Below are 18,659 nucleotides of genomic sequence, written 5' to 3' on the forward strand. Positions count from 1 at the left end.
TAACGTGAGAGGAAGGCGAGATTCGGCCCCAGAGCCGCTCCAGGGGCTCCGCAGCCACGGGCGGACCGAATCGCGCAGCCGAAGCCCTGCAGAGGCGGGGAGTGCGACGGGATCGGGGCTCCGCTCCCAGCGCTGCAGGGGAGCCGCAGCCCCGGACAGCTGTGCGGGGAGAGGGGCTCAGGCGGGAGCACGGCTGTAATTACAATTCCCCATCGGAGGAGCGTGGCTGAGGGAGAGATCTTATCAATTAATGGTAACGTTAATTTGAATCTCGTGGAATAGGTTGGCTGAAAATACACCTCTTTCTAAATATCCTCGTTTCCAACGAGAGAAAAAAAAAAAAAAAAAAAAAAAAAGAAAGAAAGAAAAGAAAGAAAGAAAGAAAAAAGAGGGGGTGGAATGGGGTGGGGAAAGGAATGCTTCAACCAAAGCTCAAGTAGGGGAAATTGGGGGAAAGAAACGCGCCGCTTTGGATAGAAATAATTATTTCGGGGGGGGGGAGGGGGGAGGAAATAAAAATAAGAATATAAGAAATACGTGTATATCTGCAAAAGACGGCAGCTTTTACATGGGGAAAATCGAGGAGCGCTCCCGCCCGCCGACGCGGTGATTTCATCATGCTCTCGGCCCGCGAGCTGTTAAGGAGAAAAATAAAGGGATGGGAACGTGCGCCAACAGTTTGCCGTGAAATAAGAGTTAAAAGAAGTAATAGAACTAATCACTGTCTCCTCAAATCAAGTAGAAAACATTTCAATGCACTAATTAGAGTAATTAGAATAATAAGACTGCCTATATGTGGTAAGACAATGTGTACAAACAACTTTATTTAATGTATACTGGTAATCAGCGGTGCGTGCGTGCCTGAATGCTCAGTGCAATAAAATTCACCCCCGTCCGCCCAAACAATCAAATACAAATTAGTTTAATGATTGTGCCTGCTCGGATGTCTTAGAAATCCGCAGGCGGAGGGAAATAAATAGCCCCATCCTCGTGCGCGCCTCTCCCCTACTGACCGAGGGGCCGATGGCTCCGCGCACTTGGCAATGAATGACTGCAGACATGAATGAATCGGGGAGGGAAGGGGAATTAATGAATGAGTCGGGCCGAAAGCGGCCCCCGACTTTCGGAGGGAGCCTCTCTCCGCGTCCCGCCGGGGCTGCTCCGGTAGGGCGCGGGGCCGCGGGGCTGCGGGGCTGCGGGGCTGCGGGACGGGGCAGAGCAGCTCGGACAGAGCCGGCTCCTTCCTGGCGTCTCGCGTTTGGGAAGTTCTTTTGTTGATTTTACTGTTTCTGCTGAACCGCGCTTTGCCTTTTTGCTTCAGCTCGTTCTCCCCGGAACGGCACCCGCCCCTCAAAGTGCGGCCAAGCGCAAAGCTGCCCGGCCGAGAGCGACTTAACGCCGCGCTGCTCGGAGCATCTCCCAGCCCCGACGGCAGCCGCACAGCACCGAGCCCGCACCTCCGAACGACTTTTCTTTTCCCTTTCTCATCGGGCCCGGAGCGGCAGCAGAGCCCCTCATAGTCCATTTCCCAAATACACCAGAAACGAATCACTCTCAGACAGAGGGGCGGCGGAAGGCCGCGTTCTCCAGGCCCCATCCCGGAGTCCGAGTGGCCGCCATCGCGCCCCGCTGCTACCCGCGGCTCTTTCCCACGCGTGGGCCGGGCCGGGGGCAGCAGCTCCGGGTCACAGCTCCGTGCCCGAGGGTGGCCGGGCGCTGCCCTCCCGCAGCACGCAGCCCCGCACAAACCCAGCCATAACAAAGAGCCATAAACCCCCACCCCCAGAGTGGCTTGGGCCAACTTCTAGGGCTGGAGGAGGGTAGGATGGCCACAGACTGAGGCTGCCTCAGCGGAGCGGTGGGAGGGCTCGGCCTCAGCATCCGTCAGCAGAAACCGAGAGCGAGGAGAAGGGGCAGCCCGGCAGCGGCCTCTCTCCCCGTCGGGGCTCTGCGGAGCCGCCGAGGGCAGCTCAGAGCAGCGCCTGTCCGGGGGAGCTACCGGCCGGGCCTTGCCCTCCTTCGCGGGCTTCGGGACACCGGTTCAGCCTCTACTCGAGCGAGCGAAGCGAGGAGCCAGTGCTTTTCTTGCCGACATCTAACAGAACGGCTTTGGCCGAGCCCAGCTCCCTGCGCGCACCTTGACATCCACCTGCAGACAGCGCACTCTACCACCACCGCTCCGTGGGTTTTTCCCTCTTCTCTTTCCCTCAGAACAAATAGAGGGAAGCAACCACACGGACCGGCCTCCCTTTGGCAGCAGACGCCGAGCTGGGCACGGAGCAGCCCGGCGGGCACCAAAGCGACCACCCCGCGTCCATCCCCGCGGCTTCGGGCCTGCCCCGCGCCCAGGGCTGACCGAGCCCCTGCCCGCCCCACACGTGAACGGTGGGAAAGACGCACGGCTCCCTCCGAGCCCCCCGAAGCGTCCTGCAGAGGGCAGAGGCTGCCCGCGTTCCGCAGCCGACCCGGCGGGATATTGACCAAGGACTTTAAATCCATACCCGGCTTAAACATTTTACCCGTCAGCACGTCTGCGGTCACAAAACACTTCTTCTTTCTGTCACTTCGCTTCGAAACTATTGATAAGATCATTTAGCTGAATCTGTTCGGGATGAGTGTAATATTGACTAGGAGTTAGAAAAGATGATTAAATCTAATAAGCCGAGAAACTCTCGGGGAGGGGGAGAGAGAGCAGGACGTTTGCCCCTACGAAGCCGAGCAGAGCCCCGAAGGTCGTAGCACTTCCTCCACACGCTGCCGCTGCCGCCGGCACCCACCGGCACGGCCCCGATACACGGCACCCGGTCCCGGTACTCGGTACCCGGCCCCGGATCACGCAGCCGCCCCGCTCCGGCCCCGCGGCCCGGCCTTAGCGCGGCGCTCCCCACGGAGAAGCTCCGCCTTTTCCTTCTTTTCCCCTTTTCTTTCTCTTTTCTCCCTTTCTTTCCTTTTCTCTTTTTTTTTTTTTTTTTTTTTTTTTTTTTTTTTTTTTTTTGGCACCGGGGAGGAGAGTCGGGTGTTGCGTTCTGCCAAGGCCACGCAGAGCGGAGCCCTCTCGCCTCGGCCCGGCCCTCTTCCAGCACCGCAGCGCGACTGAGCGGGGTGTCAGCGCCGGGGAGGGACGGCACCGTTCCGCACAGCATCACCGCTCTGCCCGCACCGTTGCGGGGCTCTGCGGGGAACGCAACCCCCGTGCTCCGCTCCCGCAGTCCGCGCCTTTGGAACGGGGCAGCGCACGATGCGGCCACGGAACCGCTTCCCCAATTCCGTGCGATATAAAGGGCTGGCGGTGCTCGCACAGAGCTCCCAGCGCTGCGATGTTCTCCCTCCCGATTTCAGAGCTACGCCAATCTGTGCTATCTTTCGAAATAAAACAAAAGGTATTTCAATAATTCGAACAAACTATGAAGGTATTGTGCATTTCTGTTTTATGTAGATAATAAAATATTACTTTAACATAAATATATAAGGATCTCTGCGTTTTTATTTTTTTCCCCACAAGCACATCCAAATGTACCAAAACAAAGTATTTGTAAAGAGACCGAACAAAAAAAAAAAAAAAAAAAAAAAAAAAAAATTACATCCCATATAGATTTGTTCACCTACTCATTTAAAGCTACAGAAAAACAGTTTCCAGAACCTGTTCGCTTTCAAAGAAATAAATATACATTGAGGCAGGCCACTTAAAAATGATATGAAAATATTTCCCTGGGTAGCATTAAAAAAAAAAAAAAAAAAAAAAGAAAAATAGACAAAACATTGAAACTATTTCTGCATTTCAAAGGACAAATATTAAACATATATACAGAGCGGTAAGGTTTGCGTGGTAACTTTTTTTTTTTCTTTTTTTCTTTCTTTTCTTTCTTTTTTTTTTTTTTTTTGTAAGTAAACCTATGTGGAGTTTGAGGCTTTTCCCAAACAGCCCCGGATGCCGTTCTCTGACCTTACACACGGATCGGTGGGTCTGAAAGTTGGGTCCTCCCCACGCCACGGGCCGGCCCTGCTCGGAGTCACCAGTCCCCAGCACGATAAATAACCAGCAGCTCGGTACAGCCAAAAGAAAAGGAAAGGAAAGAGTAAAGCTCGGTGCCCGCATTTCTGTAACCATTGTAGGGAAAGTGGGAAAAAGGCTTCAGTGTGCGTTGCTTCGATACCATCACTGTCTGACCAAGGGGGAAAGAAGGGAAGGAGGAAGGAATAAAGAAAAAACAAATGTCACAGCGCTTGAAGAGACAATGGGAAACATGGTCTAACGCCTCGGCTGCTGAATGCAATATTTATACGATCTCTGCAAGAGAACGCTTCATTGTTTTTTTCTCCATCACCGTCCAACACTCATCTAAGTAAACTTTTAGCTTACAAAAACGCCTCGCCTATGTAGCACCCGTCTAAAGGGCCCCGTTCTGAACGTGTAACTACCGGAGTTTAGAGTTCCCCTCATGTCTATGGATGGCGGTGCGCAGCACACACACGCCGCTGCTCCCAGCCCGCTCCGCGCCTCTCCTCGGAGCTTTGTGTCGTGTGCTGCGTCCCCCTGGGTTCCTCTCTCTCTCTCTCTCTCCCTCTCTCTCTCTCTCTCTCTCTCTCTTTTTGGAAGTTAACCGTTTCCCATCAGGATAATGCCACGAAATGCACTTTAAAACTGTTACTGGGGAGAGGTGTGGGGGGAGGGAGGGGAGGCGAATTGAAAGTGGCATTTTTTCCACTTCATTTCACCCTTCCCCCCCCCCCCCCCTCCTCCTTCCCCCGGTGAAAGACACAGGGCTGCCCGAGCGGAGCTGCTCCTTTCGTTCCGTACATGACGCTGCGAACCGACCGGGGGTGGGGGAAAGGGGGGGGGGGGGGGGGGAAGGAAAAAATAATAAATACGGGAAGCAAAGGTGAAAGGAGCGCGGGCTGCGAGCAGAGCCGCTCCGGGGGGAGGCGAGGGGGGGCCGAGGCGAAGGGCTGTGGCTGGGGGGGCCCGAACGTCCCCGTACTTCTCTCGGGGCGGCCCCTAGGGCGCGAGGTGTTCCCTCCCGGCCCCGCTGCCCCTCGCCGGGACCGCGGTCCCTTCCGCGGCCGCGCACTGCCGGAAAACGAAGTTTGCTTCGTCCCTTCGCCCCGCTCTCGCTGCCCCCGCGGGCGGCCCGGAGCCGCTCTGCCGCACGGCCGTGTGCACATCCTACATACATGTGCCTGCGTGCGGCACACACACACACAGCGATATACATACTCCTCATCCCCCACATCGGGTCAAGAGGGCAAGAAACCCACTGAATTTCTGTAAACTTCGATATCCTCGCAGTGCAAATGACTACGCCTCAATACTGTCTGGGACAAGGACCCCTTCCTCTCCCTGCTCGCATCCCGACGGGCGGATGCCCACAGCCACGCGTCCGCCCGCACCGCCGCCCCCGGCCCGGCCCGGCGCGGTACTCACACTCCGCAAGGCCCGGCCGCAGCCCGCACCCGCCGCCCGGCCGGAGCTTTCTGTCTGCTTGGCTTCGCGTTCGCTTTTCTGCTCGCTTTTTGTTTGTTTGTTTTGTTTTGTTAATTTTTTTTCCCTATTTTTCTTTTTTTTTTTTTGGTCTTTTTTTTTTTTTTTTTGAAAGAGAGGAGAAAATTAAAAACAAAGAAAAAAAAAACGAAAACAAAAACAAAAAACAACCCCAACACCGAAAGGAGGACGCCGGAAAGGCGGGGGGAAGGAGGAGGAGGAGTGGGGGTGGGGGAGAGGGCGCCCAGGTCACTGCACGGGGGTCTGCACCCCGTGGTGCGGCGGCGTGTCCCTGCTGGGCCCGTACACGTCCTCGGCGCCCGGCAGCGTCCCCCCGGGCGGCGTCATGCGCTTCTCCTTCTGTCTCCTGTTACAAAACCACACTCTCACCACCTCCTTCTCCAGCTGAAGGCTGTCCGCCAGCGAGGTGATCTCCTGCGCCGAGGGCTTGGGGCACTTGAGGAAGTGGCTCTCCAGCGCGCCCTTGACGCTCACCTCGATGGAGGTGCGCTTTTTCCGCTTGCGGCCCTGCGCCGCGATCTTGTCTATGCTGGTGGGGCTGCCCGAGGAGGAGTCCGCCTCCTCCAACCACTTGTTCAACAAAGGCTTCAGCTTGCACATGTTCTTGAAGCTGAGCTGCAGGGCCTCGAAGCGGCAGATGGTGGTCTGCGAGAAGACGTTGCCGTACAGCGTGCCCAGCGCCAGCCCCACGTCCGCTTGGGTAAATCCCAGCTTTATCCGCCGCTGCTTGAACTGCTTGGCGAACTGCTCCAGGTCGTCCGAGGTCGGCGTGTCCTCGTCCGAGTGCGCCTCGTGGTGCGGCCCTCCCGCCGCCGCCGCTCCGCCGCCCCCCGGCCCTCCTCCGCCCGCGGGGTGCGGCCCGTGCGGATGCTCGGCGCCGTGGTGCGGCGGCGCGGGCGGCCCGGGAGCCTCGTCGTGGGCGTCGCGCAGGCCGTGGTGGTGCAGGGCGGGCTGCGCGGCGCCCAGCATGCCGTTGACGGTGAAGCCGGGCGGCTGCGGGTACAGCAGCCCCGCCTGCGCCGCGCCGTTGGCCGCGGCCATGCCCGGCGGCAGGTGCGCCGCGCCGCCCGCCCGCCACGCCGCGTGGTGCCCGCCGCCGCCGCCGCCGTGGTGCACCAGGTGCGGCGCTCGGCCCGGCGGCGGCGGGTGCTGCGGCGGCGGCAGCTCGTCGCCGCGCGGGGCCGCCTGCACCGCGGCCGGCTTGATGTCGGGCGGGCCCAGCGCGCCCGCCGCCGCCCAGGGCGCCTCGCCGCCGCCGCCGCCCCCTCCGCCGCCGCCGCCCCCTCCTCCGCCGCCGCCGCCGGGGCCGCCGTGGGACAGCGCGGCGATCCACTGGTGAGCGTGGCTCAGCGGGTGCCCGTTGCTCTGCAGCGCGTAGTCCGCCTGCACCAGCGCGCCCGCGTCGCGGTAGCCGCCGCCGGGCTGCATGCCGCCGGGCGGCTCGGCGTGCACCATGGGCGAACCGGAGGCGAGCAGGCTGTAGTGGTTGGAGGCTGCGGTCGCCATGACTCGCCGCGCCGCTCTGCTCGCGCCGGTTAAAGGCGCCGCGCATTTGACAGCTACTTTTGCGCCTCGGGCGCCGCGCGGCGCCCGCGCCCCCCCGGCCCGCGCGGCGGCGGGGCCCACCGCGAAGGCACGCGCGGCCGCCCCGCCCCGCCGCCGCCGCCCATTGGCTGCGCGCCGCCCGACGGACGGGGGCGCCCCCGGCGACCGCCGCCGCCGCCGGCTCCCATTGGCCGAGCGCCGCGCCCGAGCCCCGCCCCCGACCCGCCCCCACCGCCCTGCGCCGAGGGGAACGGGCGAGGGCGGGGCCGGGGGAGGGGCGGGGGCGCCGACGCTCCTCTCCCCCCCCTCTCACGATCCCCCCTTTCGGGGCTCCGCCCCTCGCCCCGCTCCTGTTGCTCCGCACCCGGCGGCGGCGCCCCGACCTCCCCCGGCGGGGTGCGAGGGACCCGGGGCGGGACGGAGCGGGCCCCGCTCGGGGCTCGGCGCGCTTTTATCCCCGTCGCCGTTATCCGTTGTGTTCGCCTCCCTCCGACGTGCGGATGGGAAATGATGCTGCGGGGCGCGGGGAAAGCTCCCGGCGGCCGCTCCTCACCGGCCCGGCCCGGCGCGCAACCCCTCGGCGGCTCCGCCGCTCCTCGCCCCCCACCGCCGCCCCGTCGGGTCCTCAGATCCGCTTGTCCACTCGCACTGCGGCAGCGGTGGGTGAGGCGGACACTGCGGCGCTCTGATTCGGCTCTGCCCCGCTCCCTGCTCACAGCGGCTGCTCCTGCACCGCTCTGCGGCACGGACGTGAGGAAGGGGTTCCGACGGCCCTGCAGGCTCTGGACGCGCCGTCCCATTTTTCGGAGCCCGCGGGGCTCCGCTGCTCCCGGGCCCTCGCGCGGTTCTTGGGGCGTGAGCGGCTTCCGGGCCCTACGCAAGGACAGAACCGGGCCGGGGCTGCACGAACCCCAGCGCAGCCCAGGCGCTCTCTTGGGAACCGCTCCCGCGGGCCGTGTGTGGGGGACTGGGAGCCCAGGCCGCCTCTCCTCGGGTGGCTGTAAGGAACACGTTCAGCTGAGGGACCCACAGCGAAAGGGTGGGAATGGGTAACTCGGGCTGCCCGGCAGAAGGGCGCGGAGCGGTAACTGAGGCAAAGTTGCGCAAAGTTTGCGCTCACGGCCACCGCTTCCCGCACCTCCTCTCCTCTCACGGCTGCTCCATACATCGCTGTGTGAGCACAGTTCTGGGAATGGAATGGTTTGTGCTCACGGATGCGGCTCTTCTCCCTTCACCCGCGGCCCCGCATCCCATCCCTGGGGCGGTGCTCCGCCCGTGAGCGCGGTTGCGGGCACAGCCGCTGCGGCCCCGACAGCCGCGGGACCGCTCTGAGCCGTGTACCAAAGGAACGGGGCGAAGTGCTGAGCGGTGAGTGTGAGGCCTTGGGGGGGAGGGAGGGAGGGGAAGAAGCAGAAGAAAGAGGAGAAAAAAAAAAAAGACATTCCATCAGTGTAGGCGATACGTTCTGGTCGGTGCGCCCGCGGCTTTGCGCACTGAGCCCGGCGCGGTCGGTACGGAGCTGCGCTTCGCTCCCGGAGCTTACAGGCAGCGCAGAACCCCCCGGCCGTCCGTGCCCCGCGGCCCCGGACCGAGCGGGAGGGACTGAGAAGTTTCTTTAGTCCTGGAGGAGGAGGAAAGGAGCGCGGCGGACAGAGGGCGGCCCATTGTCCGCACCGGGGGCATTTTTGTCGGCCCGGCTGTGGTTGCTATAGTGAGGAGGAACGGGGAGAGAGAGGAGGGAATGGGGAAAAAAAAAAAAAAAAAAAAAAAAGCTAAAAGCAACAGCCCCAAAGCGAACAGAGGAGCGCGGTCCGATCTCTCCGTGCTCCCCGCAGCGCCGCCCGCGCCCAACCAAAATAAGAGCGCGGCGCGGGGCTCGGGGCGCGGCGGCCCCGGAGCGCTGCGGGGAGCCTCCAGCTCTGGCCCGGCCTCGGCCCGACCCCACGTCCTCTCCCTCGGGCACAGTTGCGCTACAGGGCGGCCGTGGCACCGGTCCTGGATCGCTGCTCTCTCTCTCTCTTTCTCCCTTTTTTTTTTTTTTTTCCCCCCCTTTTTGGTGCCCAAATAATTGACAAAAGGAGGGGGAGGGGGGGGGGGAAGAGGACGGGATGGACGACCTCCTCCGATGCAAATGAGCAGCCCTTAAATTTTACAAGAGACTCTTATTTTGCAGCGGCGCTTTTTATTGCTTCGCTATTGAACTTTGCAAACAGTGCGGCGGGGGCAGGCGGCGATTGAAGGGGCGCGGAGGCGCGGGGCTGAGCGGGGTGAGCGGTGCGGGGCGCGTTGGTCTCTCGGTGAACTGGGAACGGTGCAGCTCCGGAGATGGGCGCAGCCGTAGCCGTGAGCTCTCGGGGAGGGGAAGGGGGCGGCGGAGGGGGGGGCACCGCACTGTGCTGCTTTGGTTTTGTTTTGGTTTTTATTTTTCCAGGAGAAGTTAGATGGCAGCTGAAGGAGAGAGGTCAGTATCTTTTCCAATCAATCTCTCTCTCTGTCTGACGCTGTCCCCATCTCATCCCGGCGAAGGAAAAAGCTCCAACTTCGCTCCTCCGCGCAGTGCGCGCACCTCCGCTCCCGGTGCAGTAAGGTTGTGGCTGTTCGGTCCTTTATCTGAGACAGGGAAATAACAGCGCTCCTTCCAATCACGGGGCGGAATTGGTCTCCTCCCGTTCAGTTGTTACATATATATATATTTTTTTTCTTTGGGTCTCATTTTGGAACTGCAGTTGACAACTTTTATTTAAAACCACTTTACCAGGCACCACTTAATGCATTATTCACATTTTTAAAAATGCTTGAGAGAAATCACCTTAATGAAGAGAACATTTGCGGTAATTTGGTGATAATTATCAGAATCGCCAAACATTCGCAGAGGCTGTAGCGTTACGTGTCGGAAGAAAAGCAAAGCGCATTATTTTAATGGTCTGATATGCAAACTACGGACCGTCCAATTATAACCCTTAATAGCGCAGACGCGATGCGGTGCCGCTGTTGGGACGGGAGGGCCGCGGCGGTGCGCTCCGAGGACCGCGTGTGCGCCTCCATCCAGCGAGTGCGTTCCCGTGGAGCAGGGCCCTGCCAAACCGCATTTAAGAGAATAAAAATTAATGACTGCGAATTTGAGCGTTAAATTAACATTAATTATATGACCTGCCTGCTGGAAAGATTAAATTTCTTACGCCCTAATTAGATAACGTCTCCTCATACATCAAACAATTTCCTTTTCCAGATTTCGGTATTAAAATGCAGAACGGGAAGAGCGGGGCCGCTTCGTGGACGGCGCGGGGTGAGTGCTCCCGGCCGCCCCCGGGTCGCGGCCCTCAATTTGGGGAGGGAGGTGCGGTCCCGGGACTCCCGCGCCCCGCTCCCGGCTCCGGCAGCTGGAGCCGCGCAGGGAGCCCCGACGGCTGCCGGGGCCGGACCAGGGGGCGGACACGGGGGCGAGCGGCGGGGCCGTGCCGGCGGCGGGCCGGGAGGCTCGGTTACAGGGCGTCGGGTTGCAGGGTGCTGAGCTGGTGTGTTGGCGGCTTCTGCACTGGGGAAGAAAGGGGAAAGAAAAAAAACAAAAAACAAAAAAAACAAGGAAAAAGGGAAAAATAGGAAAAAGGGGAAAAGGGGGGGGGGGAAGGAAAAAAGGAAAAAGAAAAGAAAAAAAAGACAAATAAAAAGAAGAAAATTCGACGAAAAGAAAAAAAAAAGGAAAAAAGAAAAAAGCCGTGAAAGAAAAAAAAAAGACCTGAAAAAGAAGAAAGACAAGAGAAAGAGAACATAAAGAAAGAAAAAAAAAAGAAAAAAAAGAAAAGAGAAGAAAGAAAAGACTAAAAGAAAGAAAGGGAAAAAAAAAGAAAAAGAATAAAGGAAGAAAAGGAGGTGGGGAAGCTTCTCACCCCACCGTCCCCTCAGTGGGATGCGCGTGGTTGTGTGAGGGGTGCAGTGCCGGGCAGGAGGGGCGGGTTCTGGCTGCAGGAAGCCCCCTGCCTACATGGAAGGAGCTGTGAAGAGGAATCGTGGCATTAGAAAGCGTTGCCTTGTTCCCACTTCATTTCCTAGTACCAGATAATTGCTTTTTCAACTCAATTGAGACTCGGTTTGTGTTATTGCTGTTACCGCTCCTCTGCGAGCTTCTGTGTCTGTCTCAGAGACCCGTGTCTCCTGTTAGTCTCGTGCTCGCTCTCTGGACGTGGTTGATAACAAATGATGTTCAGTGCTAAGTTCAGTAATGGCATCCTGAAAGTGCACGGCGAGGAGGTGGCAGTGACGACGGGAGGGAATTGCCATGTTCCTGGGCTGTCCCTGTGCTCCATCAGCTGTGGAGCCCTATAGGCCGTGCAGCCGGGCCCTTCTCCTTCACCGGACGGATGCTACTGCTCTCAGGTGAGTGAATCTTTCTGATGAACAGCAGAAAGGTTTTATTTTAAATATGATGGCAAATAAAGTCTGGCTGACAGCTGGCAAGGGCACTGAGGGCAGCAGGAGCGTGCAGCACGTGGGATGTCCGGGGCTGCAGCAACATCTCCAGCAGCACAGCTCTGGCAGCATGTCCATGCCCCATTGACAACCACCTCCACCCAGACACAGCCCAACAGCACATGTAAAGGATCCAGAGCAGCACAACAGCACGCTGTGGGAGCAGCAGAAGCCCTTATCCTTTGAAGCCCCCCCGTTTGCCACTCCTCCCAGTCTGACAACAGCTGCTTTGGGAGGTTGTTTTCAACTCTGGTCACAGTGAGGTCCCCAACACTTCCATGGAGAAGAGGGCAGAGAGGGTATGTTGTGAAGTTGTGGTCCTCACCCAAAGCACACTTGCAGGTGTCCACATGTCCCAGTTACCACTCAAGGAGTGCTGCAGCCTATTCTGTACAATAAGTTTGTATCCACAGGAGAACACATAACAGCTTCTTCCCTGAAACTGCAGAGATGGACGTGATGGGACATCCCTTTCTCTTCACTGCTCTGAGATACAGCTCAGAGTTTAAGGGTAGTTTTAAGTATTTGCAGCCCTGCACACATTCTCACACTCTACTTAATCCAGTGCTTTTTAATGAGCTGAATCACTCTCCTGTTTGCAGAACAGGATGGGCAGAGTCTTTGGCTCAAGTGTGGTACAGGTGAACCCATAACTGAGGCTGTAGATGGCTGTTCAGGGCTGCCAACTCAAGTAGCCGAGATTTCTGTGCCTCTCCCACACAGCCTGTGAAAGGCAATCAGTCTTCTTGGGAACAGCTCAAATAATTCATGTACCATCATAATTGTATATTCCTGCTAAAGTGACACTGAACAGTCAATTCTTCAAGAAAAAAGATTTGCCCATCACCCTAGGTAATTGTGAGCCCTGCATATCTAAAATAAACCACCCTGGAAACCCCATGGTAGTATGTGTGCATGGACAAATGGGTGATAACTCCCAAATCCGGAGCTCTCTGATTGAAACAAGAGCATGGTAGCTGGAACCTGCCTGGGTTCACCTCCTTTCCCTACCAGATCCTTGGTGTCATGAGGTTCTGGCTGCACAGACCACCTCTCCCATTGCCTGCAGTGCAAACATATGGCCACTGCTGAGACGGCACCTGCAGTACAGTCGGCAGCATACACAATGAAAGAGAGCTCACCTGCTTGCATGTGCTCACAGAGGTGTTCACCCACTTCTATTTGCTGCCACCCCACGGGCTGCGCTTCAGCATAACTTGGCTCAAGGTGCCTTGTTTCAGCAGCTGCACAGAGGATGGCTTCTTAGTGATTTTGTAACTCAAAGGTGTGCAAAATAGATGCCTAACTGGGAATAAAATTATCATAAGCACGATTATGCCTGTGCTGAAAGGACTGGATCAGGAGGAGAATCCAAAATGTCAACAGGACTAGTTGGTGATGGATTGTCCTAGACAGAGCTGTCCGATGTTATACATCACAAAACGTTAAAAGATGATGGAATTTATATGTTGGACTCGTTGTCAGTTCGTACCAGAACCTAAGGAGCAAAACCAGGCACAGTGCCTTTGTCCGTCTGGCATGCGTTGGAATGTGTGGTGAGGATGGCAGTGAGGGATCTTCTGAGCTGGCAGAAGCTTCTGCATTTGGCACCGATGGTCCCAGAAGCCACTGTGCTCTCCCTGCCCCAGATCCACAACCCACTCTCCTCTAGGAAATGAGGATCTTTCTGCAGCCTTGAGGTCCTTGCTGTCTCATAGCCCATGGACCAGTACATCAGAGTTAGGCCACAATGCTCTAAAGTAGCTCAGAGCTGTGCTGGGTACCACCCCCTAGTTGTTTATGCATGGCTGCTTGTACACCTTCTACGGTATTTTCTTTCTTTTTTTTTCTTACAGCCATCTTTTACACTAAACCAACACATGTATCCAGTAAACATTCCAAAAAACTCTGATCACAAACCACTGTTCATACTTTATTTTGGTGGAGGTCCTTATTCACTTCTGTTGAAAATGAGGTAAGCAGAATATGAATGGTTGTTCAATTTCTAGAAAACTTCCCTTCCCTTTCCCTTCCCTTCCCTTCCCTTCCCTTCCCTTCCCTTCCCTTCCCTTCCCTTCCCTTCCCTTCCCTTCCCTTCCCCTTTCCCTTCCCTTCCCTTCCCTTCCCTTCCCTTCCCTTCCCTTCCCTTCCCTTCCCTTCCTTCCCTTCCCTTCCCTTCCCTTCCCTTCCCTTCCCTTCCCTTCCCTTCCCTTCCCCTTCCCTTCCCTTCCCCCTTCCCTTCCCTTCCCCTCCTTTCCCTTCCCCAAAACTATTGTGAAACTATTGTGACACCCTAGTTAAAAAACCAGTCATTGCCTGTGATAAATAGCGGACTTTGAGGATCTACATTTTGCATGCAGTCCCTCCAGAGACTGCTCTGTGCTGAGCCGTATGTATCTAGAAATCTGAGGCAGTATACTTTTCCTTCGTATCTGTTTCTGTTTACCTAAAAGATCAGAGCTCCTATTTGTGTTTTCATTGTGTTTCAGTGTTTGCGTTGTTGGGGCCGGTGAGTAACCACGTTCTGCTCTTTTGAAAGGCTCAGAGCAGAGCGTCGGTGCGGTTACTTCTGGGTTGCAGCACTGGAGAAAAGTTGCAGTTTTCTGCAGGTTCATCTCTGATGAGGGAGGAAGGAGCTTCTTCCACTGCCTTTAACTTTATTTCGGTGGGCTCTTGCAAGATGCCTAATGGAAATGCTCAGTGGATCAGGATAGTTAGAATGAGTTTGGATGGCAAGTAAGTGAAGGAATAGTGTGCACATACATTAGAATGCATCTCTCCCACACCTGTGATATTTCTTTTTTGTTACTTGCAGGTGAGATGTCCCTTCTGCTTGACATTGTGTCACATCGGAGCGTTTTTGGGCAGTGTGGCTTTGAGGCACGCAGATCAACCAAAAAAACCATTCACAGCTGAATTAAGTGCTGGCTTCTCTCACAGGACTTTGGTGCAACTTTTTTTCTCCTGAATTCTCCTGCTCCTGGATTTATGTAATTAAATGACAACCTCAGCTCTTGTGAGAAATAAAAAATACGGTTTCTATACATCACGATTCCGGAGGGACACTTTAAAAAGTGATTTGACGTTTCCCTAAATGTGCAACGACCAACAGAGAAATAAAATGAAACCCACATTTATTATTAGGAAAAATCTTGAAACTTTTAGCCGTGCTTGTCATTTTAAAAACTGACTTATGATTTAGATGAGACATTAAGAACAGTTTTCTAATAGAAAGATGGGAAGCATGAGGATAGATTGCCTGGAGTGGCAGTGGGAGGATTTGAAAATTGGTTGGACAAATGTCTGCAGGAACGTGGCAGCTGCAGCCGATGCGGCCCCGTGCAATGGACACACCAGGACTCCTTCGTGCCCCTGTGGACAGGGGCTGTCAAACCCAGGATCGCTCCCTGCCCGGTGCTGCCTTTCCGCTTGACTTCTCTGGGCTTACTTTTTGGGCATAAGCAGTTCCTCTGGGCAGCCAGGAGCAAGGCAGGGGGTCACCTTCTCTGCACACGTTATACATGAATAAACACCTTCCTAGGATTACTTAACCCAAGTCTGCTGTGCGCCTGTTTCCCTGCTGACACACCATTAGCATCTGAAGCATCTATATTTCCCGAATTGCACAGAGATAACTTATCACTCCAGCTGCTTATCTCAGACCTGCCCCGTGGATCCGGGGGAAAGATTTTCCCTTTAGCACTAACAACGGGTGCCTGATGCTTACTTTGAAATGCCCCTCCTCCTTTAGAAAAGGAGCGGTGGGATTCTTGCCCTGCACATTTTGCATCACTCTCTCCATCTCTGTGCCCATCCAGCCGGGTTTATCACTGTCAGAGCACCGGCCCAGGCCTTGGTGACAGTGCTAGCTGCTCCATGCAGTGTTTGCCCTTGGAAGTTTGGGATGTGTCAGGAGCATGCCCACACTGAATGTGGGTGTGCAGCTGAGGTGGTGGGCTGGGTGGGGTCAGCTGTAAGCTCAGGAAACTCTTCTGGAAGATGCTGGAATGTGGAGTAGAGGAAGGAGTGTCTCGTTGCCTTTTTGTGCCTCATTTTTCTCTCAGTGGCTCCTCTGGCTAACAGGTCAGCACTTAATATGTTCTGCAGAGATTCACATTCTGCAAAAAAGTCAGTGGGCAAAAGAGCCCATAACAATTAGTGTGACAGTGAGCAGGAGGTGAGAACAGGATGGTGGCACACAGTTGGTGTCTGTCCACAGTCCCCTGCCACCAAGGGCAATTTGGTGCTGAAAGCATCAAGGGCAGACAGATAAAGCTTCATTTCATGAGCAGGGATAGAAAAACTTTCTTCAGCCCCTAGTTGCTCTTTCCTGCCTTAGGTCATTTTGCTTCAAATGAGGGCATGCGGAGTAAGGTTAAAGTGCAAAGGCTGGCCAGGATGTCTGCCCTGGCTGGAATAGCGTTCCTTGCAGCTCTAAGCTAGTAGTACGTAGTCACCTCCAGCTCCCCCCTGCTGAGCTGCAATAACACAAGATGAGAGGCAACACAAGATGAGAGGCAACCTCAAGTTGCCAGGGGAGGTTCAGGCTGGATAACAGAAAGAATTTCTTATGAAGAGTGGTGAGGCACTGGCACTGCCCAGGGAGGTAGTAGAGTCACTGTCCCTGGAGGTGTTCAAGAAGCGTGTGGATGTGGCACTGAGAGATGTGGTTAGTGGGCACTGTGGGGGTGGGTTGGTGGTTGGACTAGAAGATCTTAGAGGTGTTTTCCAACCTTAGTGATTCTGTCTTTCTATGAACACTAGGTGTCCCACTGCAGGTGCTACCAAGTGCTATCTCTCCATGGGGCCTCCAGCCTGCTTGTATCTGCACACAAGCACTTGGACCACGATGCCCAGTCTTACTGGGTGACCAGACACAGGCAGTGCTTCTGGGAGCTGCTGGCTCAGCTGTGATCCCTACGGTTGTGCAAGCCCTCAGACTTGGCTGGGACTTGCTGGGGGCATCTGCCTGCTTAGGAGCACTGCAGCTTTCTTACCACAGCTTCAGGTAAGAAAATAGGCGAGCTTCAACAGAGGAGAAGAGCAAGGTAAGAAGCAGAGCATTACTCTTGCCATCCTGAGCACTGGTATTTCTAAATCACATGCTTTGTCATGCCGTGAAACCTTATCAGAAGCTGCACATAACTAACCACGGAATCTAGATTCATTGGCTTGAATTTTATTTTAAGAGATACCAGGAGCATGAAAGACACCCTGTTGCTATCACCTATAGATAAATTCCTTGATGTTTTTCATCATGAAATTCTGCTTCCTCTTGCTTATGTAGCTTTGCCATCTGTCTCGATTTGACTGTTTCAGTGCTTGATGTTTTCAGCCAGAGCAAGATCCAGGAGACAAGTGAAAATATAAGCAACCCATCCTTCATTTCAGAGCAGAAGCTCTTAAAGTTTGCAAAGTTGCAAAGTTTGCAAAGGAAGACTTGATGATGCAGTGGGAAAGCTAAACCACCTCAAAAGGCAAATGCGGGCACCTGCTTTTACTGCTATTTGAAAAATCCTGGTTTTACAGCTAATCTGTGAGGCTTTTTGTGCATGGCTTGATTTGTAGTTTCTTAATGATTGGGACTGGCAGCATTGTTTATAGCCCTGCCAGACTTCTAACAATGAAACATTATTTTTTTTTCCCCATCTAGTCTCTGTCTCAAAGCAAACTATCCTGGAAGCACTCAATTTGGTGCCTTGGTCATTTCAGCGAATGAAATTAAGGGAAAATGATATATCTGAACATCCTCAAAATTGCAGTTATTTCTTTGGGAAGATCTAGCACAGCACGCTCTCAAACAGAACCTTGGAATTTTGAAGGGCAGGGAGGTACCTTAAGCCAGATTCTAATGCTTCTGAAAATGTTTGTTAACAGATAGATGCTTCTTTAGTCTTTGCCACACAGTCTCCGCTGACTCCATATGCAATTACTGTGCTTCAGCCTCTCCCTTCAACAGATCATAACCAGATCGTGGATGGAGAAGAGACCCCAAGCCAGTGGATTAGGTGAGGATTTCCCTGCGATTTCTATCTGTGCTTATTTTATATTTCTGTGTTTCTGGGGAAGGGAACTGCAATAGGGATCTCTCTCTTGTGGTTTATGTATGTTCCATTTTTATGGGATGATGGTGGAATAAAGAGAAGGGGAAACTACCAGAAAAATGTGGAAAGATGGAGAAAGGTTTCAGATGGGGGAAAAGAAGAGAAAGGAAGAGGTAGGCTAGGGACTGGGTGAGTTTATGAGGACAAGAAGAGCATTGGAGGCAGAGGTATGAGGCTGGAAGGGGATGGAGTGAGGCCAAGGGCTCATAGCTCACTGCAAGACACAGGACAGGACCCATGGGTGCCTCTTTCAGCAGTGATGTTCTGACCTGTGAGTAACAGCACACCCACCAGCCTTGCCTATGCTCCCATACACCTCTAGAAGCACTACATAAAGTATACCAGCCTATTACTGCCACTAGGTGCCATTAGTTCAAGCAAATAGTGCCACAGAGCTAATTGTGAGAGAAGGACGTGGCTCACCCTGCAGAAATACACTTATTTTAAAATAAATAATAAACTTCTCCTCCTGAATTTCATCTGTCTGTGAATTAAGGAGGTTCAATAATTGAGCTTCAAAAGTCATACCATGCCATAATTAAGTTTCTCCTCCAGATAATGTATGCTGATGTCACACAGCTGGCCCTAGCTGACCAATGCTTGGCATCTAAAGTGCAGTGACCACTTGTGGAAAGTCTGATTAAATGGCCAAATGTTTTTTTAAAAAGGTTTTATTTGCATGGCATCAAGAAATAATAACCATGTGTTTTCATCCCAAAGTCTCCCTCGTAATGAGTGGGAAACGTTTCATTCATTGTTGAACATCATCACCCCTCCCCAGCTCAGGAAATCTGATTTGTTACTTACCAGGGCTGAATCTCATTGTAGCCTTTTTTTTTTTTTTTTTTTGACTGGGAGTGAAAGGAACCATCGTTTCTGCACTTCTTCATAGCTGAATGCAGAACAGCTCTGTGCAATGCAGTGTTGAGTTCTCCTCACTGGATGCTCCCAGACTTCCATATGCAGATGAGCCATGGACACCAGTTCATGTTCTGTTGTTCCTTGTCAAGCCTCCAAGACATGAGGATGCCAGAAATCTGCAG

General features: G+C 54.6%; 1 protein-coding gene and 1 long non-coding RNA gene across 8 annotated transcripts; one reads left to right on the plus strand and one right to left on the minus strand.

The window, feature by feature from the left end:
• Positions 1-5,208: 5,208 nt before the first annotated feature.
• On the minus strand, positions 5,209-7,174 carry POU3F2 (POU class 3 homeobox 2). The gene has a single exon (XM_010707584.2). It carries the CDS (start codon positions 7,004-7,006, stop codon positions 5,729-5,731), a length of 1,278 nt encoding a protein of 425 aa, XP_010705886.2. The 5' UTR covers positions 7,007-7,174; the 3' UTR covers positions 5,209-5,728.
• Positions 7,047-15,063, plus strand: LOC104909872 (uncharacterized). Of its 7 annotated transcripts, none has more exons than XR_014881471.1 (6): positions 7,047-8,413; positions 9,477-9,506; positions 10,275-10,331; positions 11,185-11,419; positions 13,369-13,487; positions 14,328-15,063. It is a non-coding gene; the product is annotated as an uncharacterized LOC104909872 (long non-coding RNA). The 7 variants fall into 7 exon arrangements; XR_014881470.1 differs by having other exon boundaries at positions 11,205-11,419; XR_014881468.1 differs by lacking the exon at positions 11,185-11,419 and adding an exon at positions 14,052-14,248.
• The last annotated feature ends 3,596 nt before the right edge of the window (positions 15,064-18,659 follow it).

The sequence above is a fragment of the Meleagris gallopavo genome, chromosome 2, assembly GCF_905368555.1.
Source record: "Meleagris gallopavo chromosome 2, MGAL_WU_HG_1.1, whole genome shotgun sequence".
Lineage (NCBI taxonomy): Eukaryota > Metazoa > Chordata > Aves > Galliformes > Phasianidae > Meleagris > Meleagris gallopavo.